This window comes from Aulonocara stuartgranti, assembly GCF_965226115.1.
Source record: "Aulonocara stuartgranti genome assembly, chromosome: 10".
Lineage (NCBI taxonomy): Eukaryota > Metazoa > Chordata > Actinopteri > Cichliformes > Cichlidae > Aulonocara > Aulonocara stuartgranti.
This window is the reverse complement of record NC_138946.1, coordinates 890,845-905,000: the sequence shown is the minus strand read 5'-3', so window position 1 is coordinate 905,000 and position 14,156 is coordinate 890,845. Positions and strand designations below refer to the sequence as shown.

General features: G+C 46.3%; 1 protein-coding gene across 1 annotated transcript in view; it reads left to right on the top strand.

Annotated features, from left to right (window-relative positions):
• The window catches only part of LOC309715219 (calcium/calmodulin-dependent protein kinase type II subunit alpha), a 47,209-nt gene that overhangs the window by 3,497 nt on the left and 29,556 nt on the right, over positions 1–14,156 (top strand). Inside the window, exon 3 of the mRNA XM_082548151.1 lies at positions 13,182–13,241. Within this exon, the coding sequence (XP_082404277.1) occupies positions 13,182–13,241 (60 nt within the window). The remainder of the gene's footprint in view (positions 1–13,181; positions 13,242–14,156) is intronic.

Sequence of the window (14,156 nt, the reverse complement as noted above, 5' to 3'; positions counted from 1 at the left end):
GCCTCCTGGCTGCATGCCAAATATCCTTGGGCAAGATACTAACCCCATGTTTTCCTACTGGTGGTGGTCAGAGGGCCCGGTGGCGCCAGTGTCCGGCAGCCTCGCCTCTGTCAGTGCAGCGGTGGCTACGATGTAGCTGCCATCACCAGTGTGTGAATGACTGAATGTTGTGTAAAGCGCTGTACAAATACAGGCCATTTACCATCGTCACCTTGTTCTTTTTCATCATGACAGAAATCAGCTGTCAGTAAAGCTGCCTTCAGTGTAACGAGCAGCCGTGCATACATATGTAGCGACACCTCCACCCAGCCTCCACCGCAACCAAAGACCCTCTGAAGCAGTAAAGTTGTTGTGCAGCTAAAGTTTAAAATGTTTTTTTACATTATTATTAACTTCCTGTGATGTCGAGCTTCACCTCAGGTTTAAAACCAACGTGAGGCCCAAACTTGGCCTCTGCTGACCAGACATCACACACTGCTAGCTCATGAGCTAACACACGACTACAACTTCACAAGTTGGCCGTTGTGTCCATGTCACACATGCTCAGTGTCGTGCACAGACACATATTAGGAGGTTGGGGTGTGATGAAGGATGATGATGTCACTTCCTGGTTGAAGCCCAGTAGGTTTAGGAGAGCTTGTAGTTTTAGATTTTAGCAGGAAGTCACAGACCATGTCTCTAACATATCAAACGCCTGAGCCACAGACTACAGGTGTGTGTGATCCAGCTGTGTGTGATCCAGCTGTGTGTGATCCAGCTGTGTGTGATCCAGGTGTGGCGTCTTGTGGACGAGCTCGGTCTGTGTGAAACCTTCGTTGTTGTGACTGTTGTGCTTGTGATTATTTGTCTGAAGCAAACATTGAGCGTCTCCTCATGGCGAGCTGGTATTGATTGCTTTTAAGCCCCTCCCACTTTGCATACCTAAATCACATGACCTGTGTGTCTGGATCTTGGTCACATGAGCGTGTTAGCGTGCGGGAGCTCAGACAGGTGTGTTTAATGACATCAGCATCATGTAAAGTTATGTGTTCATAAAACCACGGCGCTCATTTGGTTTTCTCGCTAACTTCCTGTTAGCGTGCTTGGTTGTGCTTTGGATGGAAACCTTCCTCCCCCTCCTCCCCCTCGTCTCCCACACGTTCCAACATGACGGCAAAGCTGAGAGAAACAGCGAAGCTGCATCTTTCTCTACATTCTGTTGATTTTTTTCACATCGCTATTCTGGTTTCAGATTTCCTTCGGTTGCTTAGCAACACCCTGCAAAGTTGACAAAGAAGTGTGTGTGTTCATCTCTCCATCTCTTTCCTTCAGTTGACTCTGCAGGACAAACTGCTGCTGAAGCGTCGCCGCGGTTACATAATGGGTGTCTCTGCAGGTGTTCGCTCACCTGCTGGGCGGAAACGTCCAATCAGATCTCTTTAATTTCAAACCAGCAGCACGCCATCGTCACACCGCCGTCATTCGCTCGCATCACTGTCACCTCAAACCTGCAACAGGAAACATGACATTAATGTAGGCTGTGAGTCAATCAAACTTTATTCGTACTGCATGCTGAACAGAGGTCACCTGAGGTCAGAGTCGTCACAGCTGAGTGACCACAGGAGTTATTAATGACGCGTGCACAGACCTCAAACCAGTCAAACCAGTCAAACCAGCACATACACATATATACATATAATAGAATTTAATACATATGGATGCAAAATAATTACTCACTGAAAAATAACAATAATAAAAAGTAAACACAAATACATTTTAAACATTCAGGTGTCGGTTCACTTTTATGGTAAAGATCCTCCAACAATACAGATCAGAAATTATATAAACAAGAATAAAATAATGAAATAAAATAATTATTAAAAATAAATCAGACAAAATAGTTTCAGGATAAATAAAAGTAAGATCTTAAAAAAGAGAAAAGAAATCAGAAAATAAACACAAAAGGATTGTTTAAAAATAGATTAGTTGTTTTAAATACAAACAGCAAAAAATATATTTAAAAATTAAAACCCTATAAAATAAAATTGTAAAGATTCTGAAAACCACACTGTTGGCTCTAACAATCACTCATGATGATGAAGATGATTTCATTAAACAAGCTGTCTCATCTCTGAGGTGGAGTCTCCTGCACATCGCCGCCGTCTCCTCCCACAGAGGCGGAGCTACCGCTCAGAACTGCTGTCACAGCGTCCATCCTTGTAACGTCCACCTGAACCCGTGCAGCACTCAGACCATCCTCACTGCTGCTCTTCAACATCGTAGTCGACGCCATCATGAGGAAAGTCTTCAGGGGCAGACGCGGATTTGATGAAAATGGCACCGTGACGGATCTCGTGTTTGCAGATGACAGCAGTGTGCTGGCCGAGGATGACGCCGAAGCCACGGACGCTCTATACAAGCTCACACGCGCCGCCGAGTCATATGGCTTCAAGATAAACGCTGACAAGATGACAACAGATGGGTCGCCTGCCAACGTCTACCTCAACGGTATCCAAATAGAGCAAGTCCAGCAGTTCAAATACCTGGACTCACTGATCGAGCAAAGGAAGGTTGGTTCCACGGCAGAGATCCACAGTCGAATAGGTCACGCAACTGCAGCATTTGCTTCTCTAAATTGGTGCTTGTGGAAGCAAAAAATATTTCCATCTCGACCAAAATCCGCCTTTTCCGGACGCTGATCCTCCCGATATTGCTCTATGGATCTGAAACGGTGCTCAAAGCGGACCTCAACAAACTCGACGTTTTCCAGATGCGCTGCCTTCGACAGATATTACAAGTGTCACTTCGAGACCGCCTTCGAAACGAGGACATCTGATAGCGATGCGGCAACCAACCGCCAATTGAGGGGCGAATTCAGAAACGCTGATTGCGATGGTTTGGCCATGTGTGTCAAATGGATGCGAGCAGACTACCACATCAACTCCTCTGGCGTAAACAACCCACCCAGTGGAGAATCCACAGAACGGCACCAAAGAAAACATGGCTAAAACAGGTCAAAGATGACATCAGGGGCAGAATAAATCTCGACGAGGCCAGGACAATCGCCAACGATCGCCATGCATGGCAACGAGTTGTGAAGGAAATTCGACAACCATTGGCACCCACAGCAGCGTATGGGCTCAGGAATCGATGCACACCCAACACCACCTAGGGGTCAAAGAGAAAGATGACCCCATCACTCTTCAGTTTCATGGAGGAACTATTTTCTCTCTAAAATCGACAAAGAGCAGCGGGCTGAATGTTGACTTCCTGTCATGCTGTCACAGCCATGATGCTTTCATGACGCTGCGGCGGACACGCGTGTGACCTCAGAAAATGTTGCTATCTTGTTAAAATGTTACTATTCAGCTCAGTTCAGTGATGTTTATATAGCAGCACAGCGACAGTCGCCTCCACGTGTTTCATGTTGTAAAGATCGACAATAATACACAAAACGTCGTATGAGCCGCTGTGAGCCAGCACAACGAAAAACTCCCTTTTAACAGGAAGAAACCTCCAGCAGAGCCAGGCTCAGGGAGGGGCGGGGCCATCTGCTGTGACCGGCTGGGAGTAAGTTGAGAAAATTTCATAACAGGCCCCTCCTACTTCCTGTCACTACTCTCTGTGGTTGCTCTGTTGCTGTGATTGGTTCTTAGGGTGGCTGCATGTTTCCATCCGATCCAATCAGTCACTGTGCTGTGACGATGTCACTGTGCTGTGGATGATGTCACCAGATGATGTCACTGTGCTGTGGATGATGTCACCAGATGATGTCACATGATGCTGTGACAGAGCGAGTAGATCCACGGTTATGTCCCACAGTGAGCGGCTAATGAGCGGACATCGATCACTCACCCCACAGGAAACGGTCTCACTCAGGAACGCCTGACTGCTGAGCTCAGGGTGCGGCGATGCTGAGTCAAAGGGTGGAGCTGGGTCTGAGTCAGAGAATATAAAGAATAAAAACAGCAGAAGAAGAAACTGCGTTTGATTCTGTATGAACACGTTTGATCATCAGACTGTGAGTCAAGCACCGCCTGATCCCAGCACAGTCAAAGCAGAGCTGTGTGTGTGTGTGTGTGTGTGTGTGTGTGTGTGTGTGTGTGTGTGTGTGTGTGTGTGTGTGTGTGTCTGTGTGTGTGTGTGTGTGTGAGTTTGTTTGCTATTTCTTCCTCTGAAGTTTGCTGATGTCTCTGACAGGAAGTGCGACGTTCAGCTCTGCAGGATGCTTTGATTGGGGGATTCCTGGTGGTGCTCGCTCTGGTGTGTGTGTGTCTGTGTGTGTGTGTGTGTGTGTGTGTGTTTAAATATCTTTGTGAGAATAGAAAATTAGCACGCTACTATACTCGTCTGTGAGTGTTTTTGAAGGAATTTTTAGGCTCAAAAAATGGTTTTAGTGTCAGATTTATAGTTTATAGTTAGGTGTTAATGAGACGTCTTCACACAAAAATGTGTGTGTGTGTGTGTGTGTGTGTGTGTGTGTGTGTCTGTGTGTGTGTGTGTGTGTGTGTGTGTGTCTGTCTGTGTGTGTGTGTGTGTGTGTGTGTGTGTCTGTGTGTGTGTGTGTGTGTGTGTGTGTGTGTGTGTGTGTGTGTGTGTGTGTCTGTGTGTGTGTGTGTGTGTGTGTGTGTGTGTGTGTGTGTGTCTGTGTGTGTGTGTCTGTGTGTGTGTCTGTGTGTGTGTGTGTGTGTGTGTGTGCCTGTCATGCTGCCAGTCTTTGGAGCTTCAGAGCTGCTGCTCGGTTGGACGCCTTCCTCGGCGGCCTCGTGTTGGCTGCCGGACACTCGTGATCTCGCCGCGCTGCTTCTGTTGGTTCAGCCGCGCCGAGTCGGGATCAGTCGCCGGTGGGCTGAACCGCCTGGGGAGGTCACAGTGAGTTTCACGGGAGCTGAAGCTGACTTCAGAGTCCCAAACAATCAATACTCCATTTATGCCGGATAACTTCTCGTGTGATCATCGCGGCGCCACGGCTAATGGCTTCCACCCAGCACATTATTATCTAATTAAAGAGTTACTGGAAGGGAACCAGCTGCTTCTCTCGCTGCTCGCACTAAATGAGTTTCTGGTGGTTTTTAAATGGCCTTTAATGTCCACTTGATGCACTCAGCTGCAGGAAAAACACAGAAGGAGAAACTTTAATTGATTCCAAACCAACAGCAGCTCAAACTAACCTCCTGATGTCACGTTTGTAGCTCGAGAGCTGCAAATAAACCTCGATGGTGCACACGGGGCTAGGGCTGTGCGATATGACCACAATCTCATATCCCGATATAAGACATCTATCGTCCTGACAACGATATAAATCACAAAAGTGCAACATTTTCTGTAAATTCTGTGAATCTCGGGCAGCTCGACTTGCGTGACGTGTTTGCAGCTGGGCGTCGTTTACCTGGAGTCGAGTGTTTTAACGATGCATGAAACGATACAATTTTAGACATGTAACGGCCGCCGTTTCTTTCAAAGTTTGAGTCTAGGGTTTCTTTCTCAGCACCTGACGGCTCTTTTTTGCTTCTCATCCCTAAACTCTCTGCATTCCCGTGATTAAGTTTATTTTATAAAGTCTCAAGAGGATCTTGAGCTTTATTGTGAAAGGTTTACGTGGAAAACAAACAAGCGGACAGCAGAGCCACACGATGCTGTTACCATCGTTGTTGCTAACGACAACGCATAAAAACAGGCGTTTGTCCGTCCGTAATGTGGTTATATCAAATATAAGAGAAAGAAAGAACTTTAATAAATGAATAATATCTACAGTGACCTCAAAACCATGAAAAATATTGCTGTAAACAGTTTATTTTGCGACACCACGAAACATATGACAGCGTGATAGGAAACGATAGACGTTTTTATATCGTCGTCCGATATATATCGTTATATCGAACAGCCCTACATGGGGCGTGGACTCAGTGACAGTGAAGATCCACGGTGCAGTTTGTTGGTCCTCACCTGTGGGCGTGGACCACCTGTGGGCGTGGACCACCAGTTCATGGGTCACACAGGATCATGATTGGTTCAGACCAGTGAGCTCACGACGAGTGAAGGGTCTGTATCCCAGCAGGATGTGATTTCTAACACAGTTATTGTTCTTCTTAGTTGATCGATGAGCCCGAACCGCCTGAGCCGACCTCAGTGAGCTCAGTTCTTCTGCATCCCTTCAGCCTGCTGGGACGCTGAGCCTCACAGCTCAAACACACAAACTTTCACCTGTTTTTGCCTTTTCGGACCCAAACTGCTGTTTTAAATGTTTTGCTACATCTACTAATACGCTTAGTTTTCTATGTTCGCTCCTGTGTCATCATGCCGCCATGACAACAAAGCAAACAGCTGTTTACTGAAACCTGGAGAACTTCATGACCTCACAAAGACCAGAGCTGGACCCTCTGGTGATCTGGTTCTGGCCCCTGTGCTGCATGTTTGACACTGAGTTAATATTCGTTTGTTCACTTTAGATGTTCAAAACCACCTTTGAGCTTCTGCACAGGTGTAGTTCTACAGCAGGTGGTGTAACATCTCCTCTCACTCTGTGAACAGCTTTGAAAGCAGTTTTAAATGGTAAATGGCCTGCATTTGTATAGCGCTTTTCTAGTCCATAGGACCCCAAAGCGCTTTACACTACATTCAGTCATTCACCCATTCACACACACATTCACACACTGGTGATGGCAGCTACATTGCAGCCACAGCCACCCTGGGGCGCACTGACAGAGGCGAGGCTGCCGGACACAGGCGCCACCGGGCCCTCTGACCACCACCAGTAGGCAAATGTGGGGTTAGTATCTTGCCCAAGGATATTTGGCATGCAGCCAGGAGGCAGCCTGGGATCGAACCACCGACCTTCTGATTAGTGGCTGACCTGCTCTGCCACCTGAGCTACAGCTTTAAACCTGTGTTTGACTCGTTTCAGTGTTTAATAACATAAAAGGTCACATTTGTGATGGTTCAAGATTTTTTCATCTTCTGAAGTTAGAAAAACTGTAATTAACAACAACAACAACAATCTTTATTTATAGAGCACATTTAAAAACCAACGGCATGCCAAAGTGCTTAACATAGAACAAATTAACACAAGTATAATCAGTCATAAAAATAAAAGTGTAGAATTATGTTCACAGGAAAAAGCCACCAATAGAAAAAATATAACTATAGCACATAGCTATAGCACAATATAACTATGCCATCAACACACAATGGAGATAAGACATACACGGCGCAAATAAAAAGCATGATAGGAAAATTAGTAAAATAAATCACTGCAGACAAGGCCAGCATTTAACCGGTAGAAAAAGCAAGATTAAACAAATACGCTTTAAGCCGTGATTTAAAAGATTGAATAGAGTCAGACGCCCGGATGCCAATCGGAAGGTTGTTCCACAACTCTGGTGCGGCCAGGGCAAACGCTCGATCACCTCTAGACTTCAGCCGAGATCTAGGCTACACCAACAGTAACTGTGAGGATGATCTTAAAGCCCTAGCAGGAACATATAAGCTTAAGAGTTCCTTAAGATAGCTCGGTGCTGTGTTATTGGTGATTTTAAAAGTAAACAGCAGAATTTTAAATTGGATACGGTATTTCACAGGCAACCAGTGCAAATCGGCTAGGACGGGAGTAATGTGGGCAAACTTCTTAGTTTTGGTTAGAATGCGTGCAGCAGCATTTTGGACTGTCTGTAATCTATGGAGGAGGGCAGAGTGGAGACCAAAATAGAGTGAATTGCAGTAATCCAGCCTCGAAGTTACAAAGGCATGGATGAGTTTTTCCAGGTCTTTATGCGGGATATACTGCCTGGCCTTAGAAATAAGGCGGAGTTGGTAAAAACTGGATCTAACGACAGCAGACACTTGTCTATCAAGTTTAAATGAGCTGTCAAGTAGCACGCCCAAATTCCTAACAGTGTCGGAAAAGGAGCTAGTGAGAAAACCAAAAGCATCACGAAGTTTGGCACGGAGAACGTTACTGCCAAAGACCACAATTTCAGTTTTCTTATCATTAAGGATAAGAGTATTTGCCAGGAGCCATTGCCTGACCTCACACATGCACTCTCGAAAACTATTCAAGGACAAAGCTAGGTCATCATTTAACTCAAAGTAGATCTGAATGTCATCAGCATAATAATGAAAAGCGATGTGATATTTCTCAAAGATAGCGCTTAGTGGAAGCATGTACAATGAGAACAGAGTAGGGCCTAACACAGATCCCTGAGGGACACCACAACAGACAGGTACAGCGGAGGAAGAGGAAGTGACCAAGTGAACCGAGGAGAGCCGATTGGAGAGGTATGATTTAAACCAATCCAAGGCAACACCCTTGATGCCTACAGTGTGCTCAAGTCTCGCCAATAAGATTTTATGATCAATCATATCGAAAGCCGACGATAAATCCAATAGCACTAGGACCGAGGAGCGTCCATTATCAGCCATTAGTAGAAGGTCATTAAGAACTCGGAGCAGCGCTGACTCAGTGCTATGATGTGGTTTGAAGGCCGATTGGAATTTATCATTAATGCTATTCTCATCCAGGTAGGCCTGGAGTTGAAGCAAAACTATCTTCTCAAGAATTTTGGCCAAGAACGGAAGCTTGGAAATCGGCCTATAGTTCGCATAATCATTATAATCGAGGTTCCTTTTTTTAAGAACAGGCTGAATTATAGCATGTTTAAAGGCTGATGGTACGCAACCAGAGAGCAAAGAAGAGTTCAAAAGGGACAATATACTAGGTCCAATTGCACTAAAACAGTCCTTAACTATACGAGATGGAAGAACATCATATACGAGATTAGTATTGTTCAGTTGTTCAACTAGACGCTTAAGAGTAGGGAGTGAAACGGGTTCAAACTGATAGAAGGAAGAGGAACAGTCAGGGGTAAACGCAGGGCCTGTCATTAAAGGAAGAGCAGATTTAAGAGATGAGACTTTATCTAAAAAATAATTTAAAAATTGTTCGCAAAGAACCGTGGAGCACGGCAGCAGCATAGTGGGGCAGGGGTTGACCACAGAGTTAAAAATTTTAAATAAAATTCGAGGATTGTTACCATTGGTAGAGATAATTTTTGAAAGAAAAGCTGCTTTAGCCATTTTGGCAGCAGTTTGAAACTTCAAGCGACTAGTACGTAGGATGTCGTAAGATGCCTGGAGTTTATCTTTCCTCCACCTCCTCTCATCCCGTCGACACGCACGTCGTAGAGCGCGAACAGAGTCACTTAACCAGCATTGTGAGTAAGTTCTGGGGCGCTTCATTTTAACAGGTGCAACAATGTCGAGGATGGAGGAACATGTAGTTAACAGGGTATTGGCAAAATTCTCAACCATGTAAGGGGTAAGACAATCTGACGTAATAGATGCAGAATACACAAAAGAAGCAGAGAAATTCACCACAGTATCAGCATTAACAGTACGCATAGGGCAAAGAGGAGCCTCAAGGTGTAATCCGGTATTACCTAGGTCAACATCGAAGATAACCGGGGAGTGGTCGGAAAGACCAGTATTTCCAATATCCTTAATGCATATATCCACACCATATGTAAAGACCAAATCAAGAGTATGGCCTTTAACATGGGTTGGTTCATTCACCCACTGAGTAAGATTGAAAGAGTCAGTCAATGCAAGAAAATCTTTGACCAATTGGTCATCCATACAGCAGACATGTATATTAAAATCACCAGAAATAATAACAAAGCCATATTTAAAAAGAATGGATCCCAAAAAGTCAGCAAATTCAGAAATAAACATCTTGTGGTATTTAGGCGGACGATAGACCACAACACACAGAGTAGTCCGAGAGCCAGTCAACTCCAATAACTGAGCTTCAAAGCTAGAGTAGATGGGGGAGGATAGCAGCCGAGCTTCATATTTGCTTTTAAAAACCGAGGCTAAGCCGCCACCTCTGCTAGTGAGCCTTGGTGAGCTAAAAAAGGCACAGTCAGGAGGGAGAAGCTCGGAGAAGGGGATGAACTCACCCGGGGAAGTCCACGTCTCCGTCAGAAATAGAACGTCCAGTCCCGTGGTGAGGAAAAAGTCATTTAAAAGAAAAGCCTTATTCGAGAGAGACCTGACGTTAAATAAAGCCATCCGAGTCCGAGGAGCTAGGTCATTAGCGGTAGCACGTCGCAGAGTGCTGAGGTTGTTATGTTGGACACCGCGACCGAGCGACGTTATCCAGGAGGGTAAGTTTGAAGGCCAGCAAGGCAAATCCAACGATGACTCAGCAGTTTAGCCGCAGAGCGGCTCCTGGAATTGTGGATGAGACGTGAAAGCTCACGGCTTGTAGAAGGGTAATCCGTAGCCATGGCTCTAAGATAAGCCTTGAGGCAGACGCGAGCACCACTCCTTCTACCCCGTTTCCTGAAGCGTTTCCTACGCAGAGTGTAAAAAGGTAAGTAGGTCGCACTGGTGGGGGAAACGGGCATCAAGGGGATAGCATCACCCAAGGTCCCGCAGGGGTCCAGTCGTTGGGGATAGGAAAACCGAAGATTCAGGAGCGTGTCTCTATCATAAGTAATTAGCGCACAGTCGCCTAGTGAACATAAAACCAAAGATAAAACAACAAGGAGTACTACGCCGAGGCGCAGTCGAAATCGAAGACGGCCTGCCATGCACACTGGCGCCATCTTTAAAAACTAAAGAATGTAAAAACTGTAGCCTCAAACACACAATAATAACATGGAGTGAATTTATATATATATTAATATATATATAAACACCCAGCACGACCCTGCGGGCGGTTTATCCTTCCAGCTCGGGTCCTCTACCAGAGGTCTGGGAGCTTGAGGGTTCTGCGCAGTATCTTAGCTGTTCCCAGGACTGCGCTCTTCTGGACAGAGATCTCCGATGTTATTCCCGGGATCTGCTGGAGCCACTCGCCTAGCTTGGGAGTCACCGCACCTAGTGCTCCGATTACCACGGGGACCACCGTTACCTTCACCCTCCACATCCTCTCGAGCTCTTCTCTGAGCCCTTGGTATTTCTCCAGCTTCTCATGTTCCTTCTTCCTGATATTGCTGTCATTGGGAACCGCTACATCGATCACTACGGCCGTCTTCTTCTGTTTGTCTACCACCACTATGTCCGGTTGGTTAGCCACCACCATTTTGTCCGTCTGTATCTGGAAGTCCCACAGGATCTTAGCTCGGTCATTCTCCACCACCCTTGGGGGCATCTCCCATTTTGACCTCGGGACTTCCAGGTTATACTCGGCACAGATGTTCCTGTACACTATGCCGGCCACTTGGTTATGGCGTTCCATGTATGCCTTGCCTGCTAGCATCTTGCACCCTGCTGTTATGTGCTGGATTGTCTCTGGGGCATCTTTACACAGCCTGCACCTGGGGTCTTGCCTGGTGTGATAGACCCCAGCCTCTATGGATCTTGTACTCAGAGCTTGTTCTTGTGCTGCCATGATTAGTGCCTCTGTGCTGTCTTTCAGTCCAGCTTTGTCCAGCCACTGGTAGGATTTCTGGATATCAGCCACCTCCTCTATCTGCCGGTGGTACATGCCGTGCAGGGGCCTGTCCTTCCATGATGGTTCCTCGTCTCCCTCCTCTTTCTTGGGTTTCTGCTGCCTGAGGTATTCACTGAGCACTCGGTCAGTTGGGGCCATCTTCCCAATGTATTCCTGGATGTTCATTGTCTCATCCTGGACTGTGGTGCTGACACTCACCAGTCCCCGGCCCCCTTCCTTCCGCTTAGCGTACAGCCTCAGGGTGCTGGACTTGGGGTGAAACCCTCCATGCATGGTAAGGAGCTTTCTTGTCTTTATGTCAGTGGCTTCTATCTCCTCCTTTGGCCAGCCTATTACCCCAGCAGGGTACCTGATCACGGGCAGGGCGTACGTGTTGATGGCCCGGATCTTGTTCTTACCATTCAGCTGACTCCTCAGGACTTGCCTGACCCTCTGCAGGTACTTGGTGGTTGCAGCTTTTCTAGCGGCCTCTTCATGGTTCCCATTCGCCTGTGGGATCCCCAGGTACTTGTAACTGTCCTCTATGTCTGCAATGTTGCCTTCTGGTAGTTCAATCCCCTCAGTTCTGACTACCTTCCCTCTCTTTGTCTCCATCCGACTACACTTCTCCAGTCCGAACGACATTCCAATGTCATTGCTGTATAGCCTGGTAGTGTGGATCAGTGAATCAATGTCTCGTTCACTCTTGGCATACAGCTTGATGTCATCCATGTACAGGAGGTGGCTGACAACTGCTCCGTTCTGTAGTCGGTATCCGTAGCCAGTCTTGTTAATGATCTCACTGAGGGGGTTCAGGCCTATGCAGAACAGCATAGGCCTGAACCTGAATACATATATATATATATATATATATATATATATATATATATATATATATATATTACTGTAATATCAACAATATATCTAATAATATCAACAATATATCTAAATATATCATTAGCATCATGTGACCATGTTATTGGTCACATGATGGGTCACCTTTATTTCCATCGTCATCATTACTATGAACTCGGCTAATGCTGGGCTGTGTGCAGGCGTCTGCTGCAGAAACCAAAAAGCTTCCAGCATCAAAGCTGCGCACAGTTGATAAAGATGAGGAGCAACAAACAGCTCTCCCATTATTCCCAGCAGCCACACGCCTGATTTAAGCCCCAACACTGCACTGACTCACCTTTGGAGCCTCAGACAGACTTTACAGGAAGTTTTCAGGAGGTCAGAGGAGGTTTTAAGCATTGAAATAAAGTGGAAAATAAAACTTTGACTTAAAACCATCCTGATCTGTCATTACCAGACAAAGTCCCACTGATGCAGAGGTGTCTTTGGTCCCACCTCACGGCGCTCAGGCCTGAAACCGACCTCGTTCTTTGTCAGCAGAGCTGTGTGTGAGCAGCTCCTGCCTCGGTGGAGTCTGGATGTGCACACAGATATCTCTGCATCGCTGTGACACTGACGCTCAGATCAAACCTCAGGCAGCAAAAGCCTGATTCTCCTGTTTCTGAGTGCCTCAGTGAGCGTTTATCTGGGATGAAGATCAGAGATAACGAAACTATCACCGTCACATTGATGCTTCATGAGCGTGAGCTCTGATTGGACTGATTTCCTGTTGTCTGTGAAACACCTGCGATCACGTCACAGTGTGAAAACCGACAACAGGTCTGATTGCTGACTCTCCTGATCAATAACAAGGTCAGGAGGGAGATCCCCGATCGATGCCTCTGATCAGTAATCTCTGTGTTTGTGTTGTCAGATCATCAGAAGTTGGACCGTGAAGCTCGAATCTGTCGACTACTGAAACACCCCAACATCGGTGAGTAATACTGCATGTACTGCATGTACTGCATGTACTAACACTGCTGTATGTACCTCGGCTGCTAACGGTGAGGGTGATGAAGGCGGTGAAATCACAGAGCAGTCGTTCTCAGAGTGGAGGCGACAGACGAGGACGCGGAGAGGTTTCCCTCCAACACGCTGATCTCTGAGCAGCTGGAAGGAAAACCTGCACCGTGTACTGGAGACAGCACGCAGTACGAGTACTGTGATACTGAGAGCCGCCTTCGTCAGTAACGTAGGGACTGTCTTCTGTACAATCAGGTTTGAATCGCATCGAAGGGTTGACGTGAGAGCCCGTCAGACCGTTCGATGATCGACTTACTTTGGGCTAAAGTGAGAATGCAAATGCAGATGTGAGAAACAAACAATCGATGAAAAGTGAGTTTTTACAACTGCAAAAAGGAGTCTTGATGCACGCTCGTGCTCCAGGTGAGCAAATCACCAAAAGTTGATTCTGTTCATCTGGATGTTTTCAGCGGGAGAAACGTTTCGTCATCATCAGGTGACGTCTTCAGTCTCAGCTGACTGCAGGTTTCAATCTTACAAACAGGACATTTGCATAATGACTGAAACCAGCCCACTGAGGGAACAATGTGCTGGGAGGTCAGCTCATGAATATGCACATTGTCATGGCCATTGATCAATAACCACGAGTCCCATTCACAGAGTTGGGGAATGGCTGAAATCATTTTAAGAGGGTGACAGATGTTCCCTCAGAGATGGGCTTAGGCCGCGCTTACCTCTGAATGACTGAGAGTCTTCCTCGAGGCTGTTAGAGATCTTGTATGAATAGATTGTGAGAGTTTCGTGAGCCTTTGAATGTAATGGCGTTGTGGAAAAGCTCCGCCTCCCCAAATTACAGCTGACGGCTTCTTCATCCTGACCTCAGGAA